Source organism: Capra hircus, chromosome 5, assembly GCF_001704415.2.
Source record: "Capra hircus breed San Clemente chromosome 5, ASM170441v1, whole genome shotgun sequence".
Taxonomy (NCBI): domain Eukaryota; kingdom Metazoa; phylum Chordata; class Mammalia; order Artiodactyla; family Bovidae; genus Capra; species Capra hircus.
The window spans coordinates 87536472-87554253 of record NC_030812.1 but is presented as its reverse complement, the minus strand read 5'-3'; the positions used below and the strand labels follow the sequence as shown (position 1 = coordinate 87554253).

The window sequence follows — 17782 nt, the reverse complement described above, 5'->3', positions numbered from 1 at the left end:
GCCCCAGATCTTCTTTTCTCAGTTACCTTTAATTGAGAAAATAGAGATTTCCTAAACCTTTCCCGTCTGCACTTGTTCTTCCCGTGGTTCCAACAGTTCCAAGAATAAGCCAGGATAGAACTAATCGATCAAATAACTGAGATACAGGGCTTAAATAAATATTGTTGCAGCAGTATCAAAGATTATCCTGCAGAAGTGATAAGGGATAACATTATTTTCACATACGCATCTTCACATTACAACATAAGTATGTGCATATATATACTCACATGTGTATGTGCATACCTATGTATATATGTATGCATTCAAGTTGCTATCTCTATATAATGACTATATATATATACATGCACATATCTCTATACATGTATGATGTTAAGTATGCTGCATAATAAATAACATACATGTATAAAACATATATAATATACATTATTTATTCATGTGATAGAAGAAAGATACTAATCTTACTTTTAAGAAATAGAGTATTTCTGTCATATCAACAAGTAGGGATTTCACAGCCATCCATGAATCTGGCACTCCAAATGTGAATTTCTGAACCCCAAGGGTGCCCAGGAAGAACAATACCTGCCATTAGTCACTCCCTAAGGTGAGCACTGAGGAGCTGGGGGGAGGGGTGGAAAAAGCCAGATACTGGCTCCAGATAGCTGAGATGCATATGAAAGGAATGATTTCAGTGAGCCCAAACTCTTGTATCTTCCCACACACAGAAAAGCGCTAAATTCCTTGAGATATCTGCTTTTCCTTTATTATCAATAATCTTTTGATGTTCAGACTACCTGCCCTTTCTTGCAAACCTCTCTATAACCTGACTCCTCCCTCTGCCTCCTCAGAGCAATTCTCTCAGGGTTACTTGAGGTGCTGTCTCCTGGGCTTGTTGTTGTTGTTCAGAAGCTAAGTCATGCCCAATTCTCTGTGACACCATAAACTATAGCACTCCAGGGTTCTCTGACCTTCACTGTCTCCCAGAGTTTGCTCAAACTCATGTCCACTGAGTCAGTGAAGCCATCCAACCATCTCACCTTCTGTCGCCCCTTCTCCTCTTGCCCTCAGTCTTTCCCAGCATCAGGGTCTTTTCCAATGAATCTGCTATCTGTATCAGGTGGCCAAAGTATTGGACCTTCAGCTTCAGCATCAGTCCTTCCCATGAATATTCAGGGTTGACAAGTTTGATCTTCTTGTTGTCCAAGGAACTCTCAAGAGTCTTCTCCACCACCACAGTTTGGAAGCATCAGTTCTTCAGCACTCAACCTTCTTTATGGTACAGCTCTCACATTCGTACATGACTACTGGAAAAATAATAGCTTTGACTAAATGGACCTTTGTCAGCAAAGTGACTTTCTGCTTTTTAATATGCTGTCTAGGTTTGTCACCGCTTTTCTTCCAAGGAGCAAGTGTCTTTTAATTTCATGGCTACAGTCACCATCTCATGTTTGAAGTCCTAAAAATTCCCACCAAATAAAGCATAACACTCAACTTTTAGACTGCAACAGTTTTTTTAAGTTGACACTTACATCATTATGTGTGAAGGAGACCTGGGTCTGATCCCTAGGTTAGGAAGATCCCCTGGAGAAAGGAATGGATACCCACTTCAGTATTCTTGCCTGGGAAATTCCATGGACAGAGGAGCCTATGAAGTCTCAAAGAGTTGGACACAACTGAGTGACTAACACTTTCACTTTTACTTAACTTCTGTGCACCTCCAGAACAGAGTCCAATGACTGCGGTAAAGAGGTATAATAGCGATTCGAAAGTGTTTGAATGAGTGAATGAAATCATGAGAGCATGAAATATCATACCTCCTCAAGAAAACTTGCAACTGGATCAAGCTCTCCCCTTCTCTAAAAACCAGGTTAATAGAAATCATGTGATCTATCTTTCTGCAGACATTGATATAAGAAATCTATCATGCAAAGTAGTCTTGACTTCCATCATCTTTAAAAATTTTTGTCGTTTAGAAAATCTATCTTGTAATAAATTGGCACTTTTACTAGTCCATATGGGACATCCAGTATCCAGACACATCATGTTAGAATTGCACCCAAATACCAAACAAAAGGGGGCTTTCTGGAGGCTCAGTTGGTAAAGAATCTGCCTACAATGCAGGAAACCTGAGTTTGATACCTACATCAGGAACATACCCTGGAAAAGGGAGTGGCAACCCACTCCAGTAGTCTTGCCTGGAGAATTCCATGAACAGAGGAGCTTGGCAGGCTACAGTCCATGAAGCTGCAGATAGTCAGACACAACTGAGCAACTTTCACAACAAAAAGAATCAAACAAAATAGTGTATTTGATCCTTTGAATATTAAAGCAATCTATAGACAAGTTTTAAAAATTGCCTTGTAGTCTTCTTTATATGGAAGAGTTTTAATAATCTGTTGTATTTGTATTTTTAAAGAAAAATATGCAAACTGAGTAAGAAAATATAAATTATTCTCAGAAATAAAGCTTCATTTTTGAACTTTTATATACAAATATTTTGTAAGTTCTGAGATATAATTAACACAGTTTTTAAAATATAAGTGTGCAGTGGAGATTCTTATAATAAGTGGTCAGTTTTCCTCTATTTGCCTAGGACAATGACCTAATAAGATAGTTAATCATCATTGGACTGAAAAAAGAAATAACCCAGCTAACTATTTAGCAAGAGACTCTGACAACAGATAAAGGGATAGACCTGTGGTTGTTGCTGTGGGATCCTAAGTCCAGGTAAGAAAAAACCTTTGAAATTCTCAAACTTCAGTGTTTCTCTTATTTGAGAAACTTCCACAATTTTCAAGGATAAAAATTGTTTTTATAGACATGATAAATATTACACATTTTATGCTGTTTGTCTTCTACATGCTTATAGTCTAAGCCCTTAAAACCTATCTTCTAGAGGTAGCTGAGCCTCAGGCTTGTGTTTTTGAAAATAAAAGACAGGAAATCAGGCATTGATAATTTAACAATAAAGTCTGAAATCCCATTCCTATTACTTTCTATCCAAGTGGAACTTCAAGTCTGAAAAAATGAACCCCCAGTTATCTTCTCAAAATATGCTCCAAGGCAATTGTTATCACTGACTCTATAAAATTATTAAACTTGCTCTTAATTTCTTTGATTCCAACTGGATAATGTGGGTTGAAGTGTTAGCTGGCAAGCATTGAGAAATGAGATGTGTCTCAAAACTACTTACCCACCTTGATGTTACTTGTTTCAAGTCAAGTTTGACTCAGAGGGAGGAAATAGGTCTTCAAGATTCTTTTATCTCTGATTCAATGAGAAAAAATTCCGCTCAGCCCAGTTCCTGGAGCAAACTATGGACTCAAAAATATCAGTTCCTTCTCCAATTCAGGAAGTTGGCTAGCCTAATAATTATTGTTAAGGTTATTTAATTTAAAATTATTAAGTTATTTACAGACTTGTAAAAGATCTAAGAAGTTAGTGAATGCTGTTTTTCCTTCCCCCCGCTCCCCCCTCTCAGTACCACCAGTACAGTTCAGGCTAAAATGTCATGATGTTTAGAGTCAACTCTGAATTGATATTCCACTCTTTTAATTAATTTGTAGTGAGTTATTACAATTTAATCTTTTTCCAGAAATAAGGTAAGAGTGCCTACTTTTCCAATTTTTTATCTGGATATTTTTCCCAATATGTAGGAGAGAGGTGACAACAAGTAGTCTGTCTGGGAAAGTAGTAGAAATACAAAGAAAAGGAATGATTCTGTTTAATTAATTAAAATAAAGTGGAATTGTGGTTATGGTGAGGTCAGGCATGACCATAGTCTCTCTGAGAGGTGCTTAGAGTACCCTAAGCTCTTTTTTTTAACAAGTCCAAACTCTACCTGCCTTTTGAGCCTGGTTCCAGAGGTATATTCTCTATGAAACCTTCTTAGGCCATTCTAATTATAATTCATTACACTGCTTTTTCTGCTCATTTTGACTGTCTACTATGTGGAAGGCAGTGTTTGACACTTGGTAAAGACATAAAGGTGAATTAAGGGCTTCTCAGGTGGCTCAGTGGTAAAGAGTCTGCCTGCCAGTGCAGAAGAGGCAAGAGATGCGGGTTTGATTCCCGGATCGGGAAGATCCCCTGGAGAAGGAAATGGCAACCCACTCCAGTATTCTTCACAGACAATTCCACGGACAGAGGAGCCTGGTGGGCTACAGTCTACAGGGTTGTGAAGAGTCGGACACACCTGAGTACGCAAAGATGAATTAAACGTTTGTCTTTCTAGATCTTGTAATGTTGATATGCAGAAAATGTAACAAAATTTTCTTTCTCTTTTAAAAAAATATTTATTTATTTATTTGGTTGCGCTGTGAACAGATTTTCTCTAGTTGTGGTAAGTAGGGACTACTCTTCCTAGGGGCTCAGTAGTTGCAGCTGGAGGGCTCTAGAACATACAGGCTCAATAGCTGTGGTGTGGGCTTAGTTCCTCTGTGGCATGTGGACTCTTCCTGGACCAGGGATCGATCCCATGTCCTCTGCAGTGGCAGGCAGATTCCTATCCACTGTACCATCAGGAAAATCCCCAGATTTTATTTCTAATAGATATTGCTAATAATTTATTTAATCTAATCTAGTGTGTGACTCTGTTACCTTATTTTTTAATTCAAGTTTCCCTCTATAAATTTATCTTCCTAAATTATAATCTCACTAAAACTAGAAATGTGTGTGTGTGTGTGTGTTTCCCCTTCATTTTGTGTTTCAGTGCTCAGTGAAACGTGAAACCCGAGCTCTGTTCATGGAGCCGAAGAATGAAATCTGCAAACTTGCAAACTCTCAAACAGGCAAAGTTTATCTTAAAGGGTAGAGATACAAAGCTCACAGCATAGACACTGAGAGAGGGTGAAGAGCCCCCAGAAGGCAGGGATTACAGCAGTTTTATATCTTTACTAGTATCAAACTGTATACCTTTGGTTGGCTGGTGACTTTAATATACATCATTTTTGACCAATCAGTTTGACTATCGCAAAGTCCAGATTGTCATTTTTATAGTTTTTTTGGATCCCCCATTTCTCAATTTCTCTAGACATTGTGATGTCATCCCTCAACCCTTTCTTAAGACCCCAGACCACTATTTAGGAACCAAAGGTATGTTTAAGAGCTAATGGTCTTCTTGAAGTTTGGGGTTTTTTTTCCCGCTTAATAAACTGGACAGCAGGTAATGATTGTCTTATACTTGGCCTGAATGTTTTATGACCCTCCAGACTAGGGAGGTATTCCTCTGATGCGTGGTAATTGGAACAAAGAGTGAGATGCTTACTTGGGAAGAGAAAAAAAAAAGAAATTAAAAAGAACCAAGGTCTCAGAGTCTTAGACTGTCTAGCAATTTCTGCCTCATCAGGACATAATAAATCCTACATGAATATTTGTGGAATTATTGATTGATGGATGTTGACCTTGAGGTTTTTCTCATTTCTGAATTGTTAATGTGAAATAAAACCTACTTTTTCTCTCTCAAAAGGTGATCATTTTGAGCTAAACATCAACAACAACTGGAAACATTCGCATGATATATGCAGTTCAATGATGGACCAAAATCATCATTCAGATAAGACGGCAGAGGCACAACCTTCTGAGAAAAGGAAAACTAGAAACTGCTGCAATGGATTCAAGGTGGAATAAGTTTTATATTTTCAAACTAAAATAAGTAAAGGGGTAATTTTTATTTCAAGAAAAGGCAGCCAGTCTTTTTAAAAGAACATTTATATTTCAAATTAGAGTTTTTGAAAGAAGCATACATTAAAATATAGAATGATACTTATCTTGGTATACGTCAGTCTTTCAATCAGAAAAAGTATTTCTTTGGTGACATTTTTGGCTTAGAATTTATTAATGTTGAAAATTTAGAAAGATTTTGGTATCCTCTCTTCATTCTTGATGGAACAAAAGGTACTTACAAAAATTATGATTCAAATAAAAGTAGTCTTGTATAATGGGTAATACGTTTTTTTAAAAAATCTTGCATTTGACCTATTGACAGAGAAGATTTATCAGTCTTGTGAATCACTTTGCGGTCTTGACCTATTTAATTTTTAAAAAAGAAAATAGCATTTTTATCCTATTAATTTAAATAATATAGTCTGATGGAAAAGAAATCTGTTATAACTAAAAGACCTGGCCCCAAAGCCTAGTTGATGACTTGGGATAGTCAGTAAATTTTTCCGTATGCAACGGTTAAAAGTGGTAATCCTGTCTCTTGCTTCTGTCATAAAACCATGAAACACTGAATGATATAGGCTGTATTGGGATTTTCACAGACAGGGAAAAGCAATCCTTGAGCACAGTATTAAGAGAACTAAGACAAAGGGAAATTGAGAAGTTTGCATGAAGCCATCTAGACTGTAAATGGAAAACTCTTGAATCAAAGCCTTTTTTTAATTTATTTTTTTAGTGAAGAATAATTGCTTTACAGAATTTTGTTGTTTTCTGTCAAACTTCAAATGAATCAGCCATAGGTATACATATCCCCTCCCTTTTGAACCTCCCTCCCATCTCCCTCCCCCCCCCAGGTTGATACAGAGCCCCTGTTTGAGTTTCCTGAGCCATACAGCAAATTCCTGTTGGCTATCTATTTTATATATGGTAATAAAGCCTTAAACCCCCATAGGGATTCCCAGGTGATGCTAGTGGTAATACAGAACCTGCCTGCCAATGTAGGAGACATAATAAGAGATGAGGGTTTGATCCCTGGGTCAGGAAGATCCCCTGGAGGAGAGCATGGCAACGCACTCCAGTATTCCTGTCTAGAGAATCACATGAGAAAGGAGCCTAGTAGGCTATGGTCCAAGTGTCGCAGAGTCAGACATGACTGAGCACGCATACATGCAGAGAAGACTAGAAGAAATCAAAAACGCAACCAGAGCTGACGCTGATCATTATTTAAAATGTTTTCCTGAAATTTATAGTTTTGTCTAGCTGAATAAAGACCAGAGATTAAACTCAATTGCAATCGTGTTATATAAGGTCTTTTTTAACTTTGTCCAGGGAACATAAGGTCTGTTTGTTTTTCAGAGATTACTGGTAAAGTCTATTCTGATGAAATATTTAAGTAATATTTAAGCCAAGAAGCAGTCACCAGGAGAAGCTACTGGCTAATGCATTTGGAACAGTTCTATTGTCTGTTGATGTCAGTATGATGTGCTGGATTATTTTGCTTTTAAACATGGGCAGTTATAGTGATTTCATTTGCACATGTATTCAAGATGACGACAAACTAGCTAAAGCAAATAAAGTTGCCTGTGTAGTCTCTTTTTTTTTTTTTGCCTGTGTAGTCTCCTGAAGCATATTTGTAGAAAAGTTTCAAGTTAGCAAGTCATCAGTGTGTATAAAGTATGTTAATTGCAGTCCAATAATAAAGAACAGAGAAACAATCACAATAATAGCATATTGAGCACTTAATGTTATGCAAGACACTATTCCAGTGTTTTATTTTTTGTTTTTATTTTGGTTACACTGAATATGTAATGATCCAACCAATCCATCCTAAAGGGAATCAGTCTGAATATTCACTGGGAGGACTGATGCTGAAGCTGAAGCTCCAACACTTTGGCCACCTGATGCGAAGAACTGACTCATTGGAAAAGACCCTGATGCTGGGAAAGATTGATGGTGGGAAAAGGGGACGACAGAGGATGAGATGATTGGATAGCATCACCAACTCAAGGGACATGAGTTTGAGTAAACTCCGGGAGTTGGTGATGGATAGGGAGGCCTGGTGTGCTGCAGTCCTTGGGGTTGCAAAGAGTCAGACACCACTGAGCGACTGAACTGAACCGAACGCTGGCTGTGCAGGCTTTCTCTAGTTATGGCCGATGGAGCTTCTCAATGTGGTGGCTCTCCTTGTTGCAGAGCTCTAGGTGTATGGGCTTCAGCAGTTGTGGTGCATGGACTTAGTTGCTGCATGGCATGTGCAACACTCCCAGACCAGGGACTGAACCTGTGAGCCCTGCGCTGGCAGGATTCTTATCCACTGCACCACCGGGGAAGCCCTCTTCTAGTGTTTCAGTTCTGTGTGCCTGTGTACTCAGTTGCTGCAATTGTATCTGACTCTTTGTGACCCTAGACTCTTTGTGACTGTAGACTGCCAGGTTCCTCATTCCATGGAACTCTCCAGGCAAGAATATTGGAGTGGGTTGCCACGCCCTCCTCCAGGGGATCTTCCCAACCCAGGGATTGAACCAGCATCTCCTGCATTGCAGGCGGATTTGTTATCGTGGAGCCACCAGGGAAGCCTGTTTTAGTTCTACTAGTGGGTGTATTAATTATCACGATTCAGTCAGTCATGTGCTATTATCTCCCTTTTCAGCTGGGGAAAAAAAAAAAAAAAACACAAAACTTTAGGAGGTTGAATGACCTTCTGTAGGTCCCTAAGCTGGTAAGTGGTGGACCCAAGGTCTGAACTCAGGCAGCCTGAAATCCCATGATCTCAACTGTACTCCATGTTGCTAATGTATAAGTGAGTTTCCATAATATTGGTATCTTCAAGATGTTCTGGTAAGCATGGATTTATAAATGGATTTTTAAATAATCTTTGTCATTCTATACTTCCAAATATTCCCCTTCATACCAAATAATTCAGCTTCAAGCAAACATATGTGCCCACACACATACAAATGTACATGTTGTTTCTGAGGAGTGTATATAGACTCAGCATGTAGAATGTGTAAAAGTGCAAATAGATAGCAAATAATCTTGAATAACAGCATGGTTTGATTCTTTCTTACCCCTTTCCCTCAATTTTTGAGCAGAACCAAGTAAGTTATGAAAACCCTGCCAGTACACTGCTCATCTTTATACTTGTTTCTGTGCTTCAGATTTCTTGTACTGCTGTGTTATAATGAAAATTCTTTAAAAATATAAAAGTAATGCATCATCATCAAAAAATATAAATAACAGGGCAAAAGTAAAAGTTGTCTCAGTCCACCTTCATTCCTATTCCTTTTCCAGAAATCATTAGGATAACTATCCCATTTTTATCCACCGACAGAATCACTATCCCACAGTTTTCCTCTGGCTCATTGCCTCTGTCCTATTGCTATTTCTCAAGATGCACAGTGCAATTCTGACTTGGAGAAGCTTATACTTACTGTCTCCTCATCTGAAATGTTCTACTCCCATATCTTGCACTTTCATCTCACTCAAATCTCTGTTTAAATATTACCTCATCCCTGACCACCCCATATAAACGGTGGTGAAAAAAATATATATATATATACACACACCATATATCACCCATATATATGGATAGCAGTTCCTATCCATAACTCTTCAACCAAACTGATTTTCCATAGCATTTATGGCCACTTGACACTGACATGCAAATGTACACATATGTATAGGTGTGTGTGCGTATCTATGTCCTTAATGGAATAAAACAACACAAATTTATTACAGCTGTGTAATAATTATACCATTCTAAAGTCAGGAAGTCTGAAATAGTTCTCACTGGGCTAAAACCAAGGTTTTGGTAGGGTTGTGTTCCTTTCTGGAGACTCTAGAGAAAAGTTAATTTCCTTGTCTTTTCCAGTTTCTAGAAACTGTCCAAAGTTCTTGACTAATAACTCTCTTCCATATTCAAAGCTAGTGATGGTCAATCAAATATTTGTTACATTGCATCACATTGTTGTTGAATTTTCTGCTCTCTCATCCATGCTTAAAGCATGCTTGGGATTAAACTGAGTTAACAAAGACAACGTATGACAATCTCTTCAAGGTCATCTGATTAGCAACCTTAACTCCATTTGCAAACTTAATATCCCCTTACCATGTTACCTAATATATTCATAGTTAGACAGAGAAATGGCATGCAAAGATGCCCAAGTCCTCATCTCCAAAACCTGTAAATATAATCCTTTCCTTGGAGGAAGTCATTTACCCTCTCTGTATCTAAGATTTTTCATCTGTGAAAGGGAAATAATAGCATCCGAGTGACGGAATTATGCTAAGAGATGAATCCGCTAATGGAAGGGCAACAGCAGAACAACATCTGGTGTATTGTACTATCAGTAGCTAGCTGCCTTTATTTTTATTGCTTCTCTGAGCTTTATTATTGGACAGCAATTCACATGCTTTATACACAAGGCCATCTTGCTAACTCAAAACTCCTCTCCAAATATGCTGCATCAGACCATGCAGACAACTATACGTGCTTTGGCCAGGTTGTCATCACGTTGTTGTGCATGTGAGAATGAAGCCACTATCCCTCCAGCACACTGAAATGTAAAGCTGGGTGGCTGATTTGAGACTTTTCTTCCTTTTATATATAGGCACTAATCACTATGAAATTCCTTCTTAGTACTGTATATGTACATCCCATACGTTTTGGTATGTTGTGATTTCAGTTTTGCTTGTCTTGAGGTATTTTCTAAATTCTTTTTAGCATTCTTTGATCTACTGTTGTTTAAAAGGGTGTTGCAAATTTCCATGTATTTGTGAATTCTCCAGTTTTTACCCTGCTATTGATTTTTAGTTTCATTCCATTGTGGATAGAAAAGATACTTGGGATGAGATCAATCTTCTTAGATTTGTTAAAATTTATTTTGTGGTGAAACATGCAAAGATATGTGTACACTTGAAAGTAATATGTATTTTGCTAGTGTTGGGTGGGATGTTTTGTGTATATCCTTTAGGTCAATTTGGTCTATATTGTTCTTCAAGTTATCCATTGCTTTATTATTTCTATTTACTATTTAAAATGAGGTATTCAAATTTCTACTATTATTGTATTGCTGTTTGTTTTTCCATTCAGTGTTTATATATTTAGGTACTCTGATGTTGGGATAGAAAGATAGAGATATTTATTAAATCTTCCTGGTCAATTGACTCTTTCATTTTTAATATTAATGTCTTCTTTTGTCTCTTGTGACATTTTTACTTAAAATCTATTTTGTCTGAAGTAAGTACAGGCACTTTTGGTTACCAACTTCGTGGAAAATCTTTTCCTGTCACTTCACTTTCAGTCTTTGTGTGTCTTTAGTTCTAAAGTGAGAAACTGAGAGTCTTATACATAGGGAATAGTTGAGTCTTGCTTCTTTTTAATTTTTAGTTTTTTAATTGAAGTGTAGCTGACTCACAATATTATATTAGTTTCAGGTGTATAGCATAGAAACTCAGTGTTTTGACAGACTACTACACTAGAACTTATTACAAGATAATGGATATAATTCCCTGTACTATATCTTATATCCTTGAAAGTGAAAGTGTTTAGTCACTCAGTCATGTCTGACTCTTTGCAATCCCATGGACTGTAGCCCACCAGGCTCCTCTGTCCATGGAATTCTCCAGGCAAGAATATTGGAGTGGGTTGCCATTCCTTTCTCTAGGGGATCTTCCTGACCCAGGGATTGAAATCAGGTCTCCTACATTGCAGGCAAATTCTTTATCATCTGAGCCATCAGGGAAGACTTAGTGCTTATCTATTTTAGCAGTTGGTATCTCCTAATTTCATACCCCTAATTGTGTCCTTCCTCTTCTCCCCTTCACCACTGGAAACCACTAGTTCTTTTTCTATATCTGTGTCTTTTTCTGTTTTGCTACACAGAAAAAGCCTTTGTTTGTATTAATTTTTAGATCCCACATGTAAGTGATATCATACAATATTTGTTTTTATCAAATCATATTTCTAGGTCCATTCACATCACTATAAATGGGAGATTTTCATTCTTTTTTATAGTTGAGTAATAGTCCTACTATAAACATTGGGGTGCATGTATCTTTTTTAATTAGTGTCTTTGATTTTTCTAGATATATACTCAGGAGTGGAATTGCTGGATCATATATTAGTTCTATTTTTAGTTTTTTTTAGGAACCTCCATACTATAAGTGTCTGCACCAATTTACATTCCCATCAACAGCGTACAAGTGCTCTCTTTTCTCTATGTCATCACCAACACTTATTATTTGTAGTTGTTTTGATGATAGCCATTCTGACAACTGTGAAGTTATATCTTACACGTTGTTTGATGTGCATTTATCTGTTAGTGATGATGAGTATCTGCTCATGTGTCTGTTGGCCATTTGTATGTCTTCTTTGGACAATGTCTATTCAGATCTTCTGCCAATTATTTAACTATTATTTTTTTAATATTGAGTTGTATGGGCTATTTACTTATTTTGGGTATTAACACCTTGCCAGTCATATTATTTTCAAATCCTATAGACTACCTTTTCTTTTTATCCATGGTTTCTTTTGATGTGCAAAGACTTTTAGATTTAATTAGATCTTATTTGTTTATTTTTGCTTGAATTTTTTTAGCTTAGGAGACAGATTCAGAAAAATTATTGTTGCAATTTTTGTTAAACAGTGTTCTGCCTATGTTCTCTGCTAGATGTCTTATGGTTTCAGGTCTTTATTCACCTCTTTATTCCTTATTGAGTTGTGTGTATATATATCTATATATCCATATTGAGTTTTATATATATATATATATATATATATACACACACACACATACATTCAATGTGAGGAAATGTACTCATTTCATTGTCTTACATGTAACTGTACATTTTTTCCAACACCGCTTGTTGAGAGATTTGTCTTTTTTCCACTGTATATTCTTACATCCTTTACTATAGATTAATTGACCATAGGTATGTGAGGTTTTTCCCTAGGCTCTCTATTCTGTTCTGTTGATGTGTATATCTGTTTTTTGTGGGAATACCAGGTTGTTTTGGTTACCATATCTTTGTACAGTTGTCTAAAATCTGAGAGAGTGACACATTCAGCTTTGATCTTTTTTCCTCAAGACTGCTTTGGCAAATTAGGGTCTTTTATGGTTCCATATCTATAATTATGACAGTTATAAAGCTGATAACAACAAATTTGATAGCAGAAAAGCTCTACATATTAAATTCTCCAGTTTCATATACTTTACATTACTATTATCACATTTTACATCTATATATACTGTCTAACTTTTAAAATATTTGTATAATTATTTTTAAATATTATTGTCATTAATCTTTTATACTAGAATCAAAACTGGTTTGCCCACTATTATAGCAATACAGTATTCTGTTTTTGTCTCTATGTCTACCTTACTAACAAGTTTTCTGCTTTCTTCTGCTATCATGTTGCTGTCTAGTATTCTTTTATTTCAACTTGAAGGACTCCCTTTAGTGTTTCTTATAAGGGAAGTCTGGTGTTGATGATCTCCTTCAGCTTCAGTTTGTCTGGGAGAGTTTTTACCTCTCTTTCATTTGGAAGGTTTCTTTTGCTCAGTATAGTATTCTTGGATGATATGGTTTGTTTTTGCTTTTTTCTGAATTCTGTTAACATATCGTTCCATTTCTCCTGACCTATAATGAAAAACTTGCTCTTAGTCTTCTGGGGGTTCCTCTTTCTATGACAAGTTTCTCTCCTCTTGATTCTTGTCTTTCTTTTTATTTTAATTATACTGTGCCTTCAGTTCAGTTCAGTCGCTCAGTCGTGTCCAACTCTTCATGACCCCATGGACTGCAGCACACCAGGCTTCCCTGTCCATCACCAACTCCCAAAGCTTGCTCAAATTCATGTCCATTGAGTCAGTGATGCCATCCAACCATCTCATCCTCTGGAGTACCCTTCTCCTGCCTTCATTCTTTCCCAGCATCAGAGTCTTTTCCAAGGTGTCAGTTTTTCACATCAGGTGGCCAAAGTATTGAAGTTTCAGCTTCAGCATCAATCCTTCCAATGAATATTCAGAACTGATTTCCTTGAGGATGACTGATTGGATCTCCTGGCAGTACAAGGACTCTCAAGAGTCTTCTCCAACACCACAGTTCAAAAGCATCAGTTCTTTGGTGCTCAGCTTTCTTTATAGTCCAATTCTCACATCCATACATGACTACTGGAAAAACCATAGCCTTGACTAGATGGACCTTTGTCAGCAGGGTAATGTCTTTGCTTTTTAATATGCTGTATAGCTTTTCTTCCAAGGAGCAAGTGTCTTTTAATTTCATAGCTGCAGTCACCATCTGTAGTGATTTTGGAGCCCAAGAAAGTAAAGTCTGTCATTGTTTCTATTGTTTCCCCATCTATTTGCCATGAAGTGATGGAACCAGATGCTGTGATCCTAGTTTTCTGAATATTGAGTTTTAAGCCAACTTTTTCACTCTCCTCTTTCACTTTCATCAAGAGGCTCTTTAGTTCTTCTTCACTTTCTGCCATAAGGGTGGTGTCATCTGCATATCTGAGGTCATTGATATTTCTCCTGGCAATATTGATTCCAGCTTGTGCTTAATTCAGCCTGGCATTTTTCATGATATACTCTGCATATAAATTAGTCAGGGTAACAATATACAGCCTTGATGTACTCTTTTCCCTATTTGGAAGCAGCCTGTTGTTCCATGTCCAGTTCTAACTGTTGCTTCCTTACCTGCATACAGATGTCTCAGGAGGCAGGTAAGGTGGTCTGGTATTCCCATCTCTTGAAGAATTTTCCACTGTTTTGTATTATCCACACAGTCAAAGGCTTTGGGGTAGTCAATAAAGCAGAAAGTAAATGCTTTTCTGGAACTCTCTAGCTTTTTTGATGATCCAACAGATGTTGGCAATTTGATCTCTGGTTCCTCTGCCTTTTCTAAAACCAGCTTGAACATCTGGAATTTCACAGTTCACATACTGTTGAAGCCTGACTTGGAGAATTTTGAGCATTACTTTGATAACATGTGAGATGAGTACAGTTTTGTGGTAGTTTGAGCATTCTTTGGCATTGCCTTTTTTGGGAATGGAATGAAAACTGAGCTTTCCCAGTCCTGTGGCTACCACTGAGTTTTCCAAATTTGCTGGCATATTGAGTGCAGCACTTTCACAGCATCATCTTTTAGGATTTGTAATAGCCTAATTGGAATTCCATCACCTCCACTTGCTTTGTTCATAGTGATTCTTCCTAAGGCCCACTTAACTTCACATTCCAGGATGTCTATCTCTAGGTGAGTGATCACACCATTGTGGTTATCTGGGTCGTGAAGATCTTTTTTGTATAGTTCTTTTGTGTATTCTTTCCACCTCTTCTTAATCTCTTAGGTCTATAACATTTATGTCTTTTATTGAGCCCATCTTTGCATGAAGTGTTCCCTTGGTATCTCTAATTTTCTTGAAGTGATCTCTAGTCTTTCCCCTTCTATTGTTTTCCTCTATTTCTTTGTATTGATCACTGAGGAAGGCTTTCTTATCTCTCTTTGCTATTCTTTGGAACCCTGTATTCAAATGAGTATATCTTTTCTTTTCTCCTTTGCCTCTTGCTTCTCTTCTTTTCTCAGCTGTTTGTAAGGCCTCCTCAGGCAACCATTTTGCCTTTTTTGCATATTTTTTTCCTTGGGGATGATCTTGATCACTGCCTCCTGTATGATGCCATGAACCTCCATCCATAATTTTTCATACAGTGCCTTAGTGTGGCACATTACAGAGATATTCTTAAATTATTTATCACTTTTTCCTCCCAGCATTCATATGTATTTAAATAATTAAGGAAATATCTTATGCCAAAAGAAGTTCAAATTTTCATAAAGCTTTTTAACATTGGTAAGCAGAGCTAAAACAAATCACTTAAGCAACAACCAGTATATTACCAAAAACTCTGGATTATGACAATGAACGCATAGAATTTGGCTGAAATTAATCAAATCAAAATGCATGGACAAAAAAGAAATTTACAATGATAAAATCTGTTTAAAAAAAATAGAAAGGAATTAAACACAAGATAGTTTTCCAAAGTGAATTTTAAGGCAATACAATTGCCTAATTAGTACATAATAGAAAAGAGAAGAAATATATCAAATACCAAAAAAATTTTAAGAGATTTTTGCAATTATTAAAATTACATAAAGAAAAATTCAATCAAATAGATCAAAATCAAAGACATCAAACACATTAGAAAGACATCAAAATAGTTATTAAAACATAAGATTAATATTTAATAAAAATTAAATCTTTGGGCTACGTATTAGATAGTGAAGTGAAAGTCACTCAGTTGTGTCCAACTCTTTGTGACCCCATGGACTATAGTCCACGGAATTCTGCAGGCCAGAATACTGGCCTTTCACTCCGCCAGGCGATCTTCCCAACCCAGGTCTCCCACATTGCGGGCAGATTCTTTACCAGCTGAGCCACAAGGGAAGCCCAAGAATACTGGAGTGGGTAGCCTATCCCTTCTCCAGAAGATCTTCCCGACCCAGAAATCAAACTGGGGTCTCCTGTATTGCAGGCAGATGAGCTATGAGGGAAGCCCAGGTATTAGATGAGCACTTTATAATATTTTTCACTCTATAATATACATGATTCTAACTTGGTTATGATATGCCTTACAGAAGTGGTAGGAATGGCTTTGGGATTTAACACTCTTCTTCCACTAGTGCAAAGAGAAAAAAAATATATATATATATATATTTGCAGAGTGTGAATGGAGCAAATTTTTAAAAACAAGTCATATTAATAAAAAGAAAAAAAGATAAATCTACAATGGCCTTTCAAATCATATATTTGGTGCATTTACAAACATTCACAAACACATCCATGAGCTCATGAACATAATTTCCTTTGAGCCTTACAATGACCCTATAAAATAAATAAGCTAACTATTTTGTATTACCTTTTAATGGATTAGGAAACTGAAGTTCAGTGAACTGTGTAATTTTTTCATCTTTGTTGGGTTAGGAAATTAAAAACAAGACAACTGGATCTAGATCTTCTGATTGCAAAATACATTCTTTTTTCTTTCATCACATGCATACCAGGTAATCCACGAATAATTTTCTATCGTTGCTAAGAAGGAAACAAAGTAGTGGGTAGGGGATATTAAAAGAAAGAAGAGGGAATTATGAGATACAAAGCCCATATACAAAATGAAGTCAGTGCTAAAAAAAAGAGATACAGTATATCAAGAACTTATTTTTTCGGAAACATACCAATAAATTGTATTTCAGTCTTGTTTGGAAGTAGCATATTTAATCAATAATACTTCAGGTCAGTTCAGGTCAGTTCAGTCACACAGTTGCGTCTGACTCTGTGACCCCATGGATTGCAGCACCCCAGGCTTCCCTGTCCATTACCAACACCTGAAGCTTGCTCAAACTCATGTCCATTGAGCCAGTGATGCCATCCAGTCATCTCATCTTCTGTCATCCCCTTCTCCTCCTACCTTCAATCTTTCCGAGCCTCAGGGTCTTTTCTAATGAGTCAGTTCTTTGCATCAAGTGGCCAAAGTAATGGAGCTTCAGCTTCAGCATCTTCATCCTTCAGCATCAAGTGGCCAAAGCAATGGAGCTTCAGCTTCAGCATCCTTCCAATGAATATTCAAGACTGATTTCCTTTAGAATTGACTGGTTTGATCTCCTTGAGGTCCAAGATTCATTTAAAAATTAGACTAAACCTTATGGAAATTGAGATCTAATAAAATGCCATTCACAAAGCATTCTAGCTAGGAATTCTTCTAAGAAATTATACAATTTAAAGATGAGAAGAAAACAATAGATTTGTCTCAATAATACAAATAGCACAGTGATTTGAGATTATGTGTGTACTCATTTGTTCAGTTGTGTCCGCCTCTTCACAACCCTTGGACCGAAGCCCACCAGACTCCTTTGTCCATGGGAATCTCCAGGCAAGAATACTGGAGCAAGTTGCCATTTCCTCCTCCAGGGGAGTTGCTGACCCAGGGATCAAACCTGCATCTCCTGTTTCTCCCACGTTGCAGCCAGATTCTTTACCCCTGAGCCATTGGGGAAGCCCAATTTTAGATTACAAATATTCCGACAGTAAGACTAATCGGGTGACATCAAAATCATGGTAAAGTGAAAG

The 17782-nt window shown here is 37.1% G+C and overlaps 1 protein-coding gene across 1 annotated transcript in view; it reads left to right on the top strand.

Annotated features, from left to right (window-relative positions):
- LOC102191590 (solute carrier organic anion transporter family member 1B3) overlaps positions 2635 to 17782 on the top strand; it is a 75719-nt gene continuing 60571 nt past the window's right edge. Inside the window, exons 1-2 of the mRNA XM_005680797.3 lie at positions 2635 to 2727; positions 5468 to 5619. Of these exons, the coding sequence (XP_005680854.1) occupies positions 5530 to 5619 (90 nt within the window). The 5' untranslated portion in view covers positions 2635 to 2727; positions 5468 to 5529. The remainder of the gene's footprint in view (positions 2728 to 5467; positions 5620 to 17782) is intronic.